This window comes from Galeopterus variegatus, unplaced genomic scaffold, assembly GCF_000696425.1.
Source record: "Galeopterus variegatus unplaced genomic scaffold, G_variegatus-3.0.2 Scaffold7359, whole genome shotgun sequence".
In the NCBI taxonomy this organism is placed as follows: domain Eukaryota; kingdom Metazoa; phylum Chordata; class Mammalia; order Dermoptera; family Cynocephalidae; genus Galeopterus; species Galeopterus variegatus.
Genome location: NW_007733470.1, coordinates 78,843 through 85,051, shown reverse-complemented (window position 1 = coordinate 85,051; position 6,209 = coordinate 78,843). Strand labels below are relative to the sequence as shown.

The following is a 6,209-nucleotide window of genomic DNA, read 5'->3' as shown; positions in this document are numbered from 1 at the left end:
AAACTTAAGGCCGGAGTGAGGTGACCGTCGTGGGATTGCTCAGGAAGCCGAAGCCCCCCCCTCTCGACACCAGCAGGGCCTGGTGGTGGCATGACCCCTGCAAGCATGTGCCTCCTGACCCTTGCTCCTCCTGACTGGTCTAGCCTCCTGCAGACCCTGGTGACCGGGAGCGCTCCCAGACCTGCTGAAGACGCTTCTTGGACCCTGAGCCAAGCGTTTTCCTACTAAAGACCTTTAACCCTCTCCTCCCCTTTTCCAGGCGGCTCCTGGTTACCACATGGCTAAGATGATCATCAAGTTGGTCACGTCCATCGGTGATGTTGTCAATCATGATCCAGTTGTGGGTGACAGGCTCAAAGTGATCTTCCTGGAGAACTACCGAGTGTCCTTGGCCGAGAAAGGTAGCCCCGGAGCCTGCTGTGCACAGAAAACCTTTTTCCGCCTGGGGATGGGTTGGGGTGGCAGTGCTGGCCCAGGGCCTCTTTCCTTTTCAGTCAGCTCAGCTCTGCCCTGGGCACCCAGGCCCAGGCCAGAGTGCGGCCTTCAGGGAGCAGAAGCTTTCGGGGGTGCACCGTGTGCACCAGGAGGACTGGCAGTGTGCCCGAGCAGTGCCTCTGCACATGACGGGCAGAACCCATCACTCCCAGCCTTGAACGCCCTCATCTCTGTGCCTTGTCGTGCCTGCCCTTGGCCTCACTGCCCCACTTTCCTCTCTGGTCTCTGGCTGTGCCCTCGGTACCTCCGGGACGGCCCTTGTCTTCACCACCTGCTGCTCTCTAGGTGCGTTGCTTTTCTCCTGTGTGGCTGCACCTGCCTCTCCAGCCCTTCCTGAGGGCAGCGTGGGGCCAGGTATGCAGAGTTTAGTCTGGGGCAGCTCGACTTTGGGCTGTCTTGGGGAGAACACCCAGGATGCGTGCCACTTGTGAGCCTTGGAGTACATCATCCTGGCCTGGACGGGCCTTCCTTACAGGAGGGTGATTTGCCCAGCCAGACAGTGGGAACCCTGAGCCTGGAGTTCTCGAGTTCCCTTCCTGCCGCCGAGTGCCTCTGTTTTTGACTGGCCAGTTGCTGCTTTGCAGGCTGTGTTGTAGTAAGCATGTGCAGGCTGACATGCGCTGTTTTCCTGAAAGCTTGGGCTGGTCCCTCAGAGCTGTCTCTGTGGTCCGGCCAGGGTGCCCAGCCTTGCTCCTGCCTGGGGATCGGCACCTGGTGTGTAGGGGTTGTCGAGCCAGATTGGTTCAGCTTTGGTCAGGAACTTTGGTTTTGGCTAGTCCTTCCCTGAACTTCCCACTAAAGCATCTGACTGTCCTTTCTGCTGCCCAGATCCCACTTCTCACTTTTATTTTAGGGTCAGCTGATTCCTGCTCATCTTTAGAACTGGCCTCGGGTACCCAGCCTGGGGTCCTTGGGGTCAGGGCCCCTCATGTGCCCTCTGGTTCCTTAGACTTGCTGCAGCAGTTGTGTCCTTGTCACCAGCTGGGCTGCACTGCCTGGGGCCAGGAGGAAACTGTGCCTCCATACTGGATGCTGGTGCCACTCTCTAGGGGCAGGAAATGCTGCGCTGTGGTGTTCGCAGAGTTGATGGCAGCCAGCTGGGCTGAGGGCCCTGAGCAGGGTGTTGAGTCACAGCGTGCTCCTGGGCAGGGTAGCTGGTCCCATCTGCCACATCGCATCTCACAGGAAGCCTGCAGTTGGGAGAGGGCTGCGGCGTGTGGCCGGTCGCGAGGGCCCCTTCTGTGCACAGCCAGAGCGACTCCTGTGCAAGTGAATGCGGGGAGGTTGCTCTCAGCCTTTCGGGTCCGCTGGTTCCGTCAGAGTCCAGGTTCCTGTTGGAATGATCCGAGGAGCCTTAGGGGCTAACCGAGTGAGACGTCAGTGTCATGGGGTGAGTGGGAGCAACAGCAGCAATAAGCCAGGACAGGGCCCTGGAAGGTTCCAGAACAAAGGTCCTGTGCCACGTGGGGGGTTTCTCCTCAGAAGTCTGCATCTTGGTGGCAGGACCCGGCCTTAGGCAGCCACTGCGTTCCTGACCCCCCGGCCCTGCGCAGTGGTGAGCCCGGCAGCCTCAGGACGGCGGCCCCTGTTCCTGGAGCGCCTGCCGGGGGCATTTGTTTCTCAGCTGGGAGGAGGGACTGGTGTTGCCGATGAATGAGGAAGGAGGGTTGGGGCTGACTGGCCTGTGATCCTCCTGCAGTGATCCCAGCCGCTGACCTGTCACAGCAGATCTCCACCGCGGGCACCGAGGCTTCGGGCACAGGCAACATGAAGTTCATGCTCAACGGGGCGCTCACCATCGGCACCATGGACGGCGCCAACGTGGAGATGGCCGAGGAGGCCGGGGCGGAGAACCTGTTCATCTTCGGCCTGCGTGTGGAAGATGTCGAGGCCTTGGACCAGAAAGGGTGCAAGTCCCTCCTGTGCCATCAGGGAGGGGCTGTGAAGCCAGCTGGGCAGGGGCTTCTGGGGCCAGGATCCCGAGTGTGCGATCAGTGTTGCCAGGGCGACAGGTCACGTCATGAGCATGACGCAGGCTAGGTTCCAGCGGGGCTGCTTGGCTGCTCCTCAGGGTCCAGGCTAAGGGCTCCTCCTGTTGGTGGGGCGGCGCTGGGGAGGGTCTGCTGAGGGACACCGTCGGGGTGTGGGAGCGGGGCTGCTTGGCTGCTCCTCAGGGTCCAGGCTAAGGGCTCCTCCTGTTGGTGGGGCGGTGCTGGGGAGGGTCTGCTGAGGGACACCGTCGGGGTGTGGCTGGGACACCTCCCAGCAGGCACCTCCACTGCCAGGAGCATGTGGTCAATTTGGGGATTTGGGGCTTGCCCGTTGTTTAGGTTTCCTGGTCTAATTTGTGCAGTCCCTTTTTATTTTGAAGTAATTTTAGGTTTGTTGAAAAGTCATAAAGACAGTGTCCTCCTGGTTTCTCATGTTACGTGTTAGCAGCCTGAGGACGTCATCAGAATCAGCGAGCCAGCAGCATGCAGTTATCTGTGCAAGTCCCTGCTCTGTTCTGATTGTACTAGTTTTTCCATTAATGGCCTTTTCTGCCCCAGGACCCCATCCAGGGTCCCCCGTTGTGTTTGGTCATCAAGTCTCCTGTCTCCCCTGGTCTGAGAGTTTCTCAGTCTCCCCTTGTTTCTCATAACCTGGACATTCAGGAGGGTCCTGGCACCGGCCCAATTTGAGTGATGGCAGGAAAGAAGAAACACTGTTGCCTAATTGAAGCCTTAGGCAGCAGTTGGGTGAAACTCCAGATGTCACTTTTGTCAGAACCGTGTCCTTGTCAGCCAGAGAGCACGCCTGCCCGTGTACCCTTCCTGCCCGCCCTGTCTCCTCTCCTGGGTGGTCCTTCCTCTTTCCAGGCTCACTGCCTCAGCCTGTTCTGCCCCATCCTGTCTGGGTAATGCTTATTCCTTCTCCACCTTCGTGGGCCCAGCTCAGGGTGCTCCTCAGCCCTCATGCCGCTCAGGGTGGCCTTTTTGTTTTTAAAAGCTCTGCCCAGGGCCTCACCTTGAGGCGAGTTCTTGAGTGGCCCACTCCGATGTGAGCCATGTTCATAACTCCACATCCTCTAATATCTACGTTTTTTTAAACAGTAAAAGAGGCAGGTGACATTGACTTTGCACCTACAGCACATCTCTCTAACCAGCCACCTCTTGAGGGCCCAGTAGCCACTTGTGGCCCACGGCTGCCACCCTGGACCTGGACCCACAGGCCTGGAGCCTCTGGGACCGTCCTGGGACGGGCGGGGCTGGGCACCAGCGTGGCTGCCCGCCGGCATGCGCAGCCGCTCACGCACAGCCCATCCTGCAGGTACAATGCCAGAGAGTACTACGACCGGCTGCCCGAGCTGAGGCAGGCTGTGGACCAGATCAGCAGTGGCTTCTTTTCTCCCAAAGATCCAGACTGTTTCAAGGATGTCGTGAACATGCTGATGTATCACGACAGGTGGGACCGCACCCCTCAGGCCTCCCAGTCAGCTGCCCACTCACTGGGACACACAGTCAGGTCCTCCTCGTGGGTTGGAAACAGCACATTGTTTGGCAAGTGAAGCCCTTTCCACCTCAGCCCACGAGACCATTCCTAGGCATGGCCTGAGACCCAGCCCGGAGAGTCATGGCTAAAACCAGGGCTGGGAGTTTGCAGTGGCCTTTGGCAATGCCTCGGGTCCCCTGGGCAGTGGGAGGCCGGCATCATGGTCCAGCCCCCAGGCCTCGTGGACAGGCCTGACGAACAGGAAAGGGCGATACCAGGCTGGTTGGAGGCCTGGGGGCAGCCACGTTCCAAGGAGGCCGGTAGAGGGAGCCCAGCCCGGAAGCCTCTGGGAGGCATGCGTGGGCCCACAGTGCCACACACTGGCTGAAGTGGAATTAACTTGTGATGTTTTAAAGTTAGGATGTAGTTAGTGTTTCAGTACAGAGCAGTTAACATGCTTATAATTTATCTGTAGTCACAGACTTCCTAACGCCCAATCAGGCAGTGCTGTTGTGTCACGGCAGCTCTTTCCCTGCTGGCAGACGCTTAACGTAGCCACTGCTGGGAGCTAATCTGCTTCCACTTTCAGTTGCCTTTGGGTTTTGTCTGGTGCTCTGTGGTGCCTGGGTTACCGGCTGGCTCCAGTCAAATCAGATCACAACCACACGTGTCTGGGCTGGAAGCCAGGCCCTGCTGAGGTCTGTGATGAGGGAACGACTTTTAAAATTGTGAATTTTATTAATTGTGCTCTTGATTCAGTTGTAAACAAAAATGCCTTTCTACATTCATAAATCCTGCATTTTTGTCCAGAACATCAGGAAGTGCAAATAACCTTTTTCTACATCATTAGTTTTCAGGCTGGCTTGAGAATAGACAGCTAAATGCAGCTGGGAGGTGGGACCGCAGGCCGCTGTGTCTGCCCAGGACACCTCCGGGCGAGTGCAGCTCTAACCGACCTGCACGTGTAGGGTGCACTGTAAGCGCCAATTTCTTTAAAGGAATGTTGAGTCGAAATAAGATTTTTCCAAAATAGCAGCCCCAGAACATAAGTGCTGCTGCTTACAGAGACGCAGCCTGGTGCAGCCTGGCTCTAGTGAGCTGGGTGAGCTCCCTCACCCCCACCCCTGCAGAGCCGGGAGGACCTGGGGCAGGGCCAGGTGAGCACCACCATGGCCCAGCCTACCTTTCCTGTTTCAGGTTCAAGGTGTTTGCAGACTATGAAGCCTACATGCAGTGCCAGGCCCGGGTGGACCAGCTCTACCGGGTGAGGCTGGTGGGGAGCAGCAGGGCTGGGGCTTTGTGGACTTGTGTCAGGTTGTTTAATTTCCCAAACTGTTTGAGCAGGTTCTTGGCTGAGGCCAGAGGGGCTTGTGTTTCTCATTTGTTACCGTGATTCCCCACCTGCCTTTAAGGAGGCTGCCCCTGCCACTTCCTCTCTTGGGGAAACAGCTCCTGATGGCCAAGAACAGAAAGCCTGGAATCTGAGCTGCTGGGCAGAGCTCCGGGAGGAGCCTTCTCTACCCTCAGTCTGGCCTGCCTCAAGGACGTGCCCCAGTGCTGGCTACATTCTGGGGCAGCTGTGAGGCTCTGAAGGAAGCCACAGCTGCCAACCCTGAGTGGAAGGAGACCTCTTGGCCATCTCCATGGGCATTGGATCCATCTGTGGCAGCTATTTACCTGGTGGTGTTTCTGTGTAGTTTTGTGGGCTGTGCCCTAGTGGATCACAGAGCTTTTTGAGAGTCAGGACTTTCTTTTAGGCTCCTTGTCCCTTACATCTAAGCAGTTGGTAGCTTTTCTGGTAGATGGGGACCCCTTTCCAGGAAAGAGTTGACTATAATTCCTCTTCTTCCACCAGACTATCCCAGGGCTCAGAGCTTCTTGAGAAACAGTCCTAAAGTTCTGGAAATGGGGTCTCTTAGGAGCCTGCCGCCCTGCGGTGCCCAAGGTTAATCAGCATCTCTTTCCCCTGCAGAGCCCCAAGGAGTGGACCAAGAAGGTCATTAGGAACATCGCCTGCTCGGGCAAGTTCTCCAGTGACCGGACCATCACGGAGTATGCGAGGGACATCTGGGGCGTGGAGCCCTCTGACCTGCAGATCCCGCCCCCCAACATCCCCAAGGACTAGGTGCCCCACCAGCCGGGGACCAACGGGCATTTGTTTTCTTGCTGATTTTGTACTTCGTGCCAGTTTTTAAGCACTTTGCCAGCAGCTGGTGGTCCCTCCTTTTCTGAGAGGGGTGTGG

The 6,209-nt window shown here is 57.6% G+C and overlaps 1 protein-coding gene across 1 annotated transcript in view; it reads left to right on the top strand.

Annotated features, from left to right (window-relative positions):
* The window catches only part of PYGB (phosphorylase, glycogen; brain), a 37,991-nt gene extending 31,788 nt beyond the window's left edge, over positions 1-6,203 (top strand). Inside the window, exons 15-19 of the mRNA XM_008591875.1 lie at positions 260-401; positions 2,195-2,402; positions 3,805-3,939; positions 5,164-5,230; positions 5,939-6,203. Coding sequence (XP_008590097.1) covers positions 260-401; positions 2,195-2,402; positions 3,805-3,939; positions 5,164-5,230; positions 5,939-6,091 — 705 coding nt within the window. The 3' untranslated portion in view covers positions 6,092-6,203. The remainder of the gene's footprint in view (positions 1-259; positions 402-2,194; positions 2,403-3,804; positions 3,940-5,163; positions 5,231-5,938) is intronic.
* Positions 6,204-6,209: the final 6 nt, after the last annotated feature.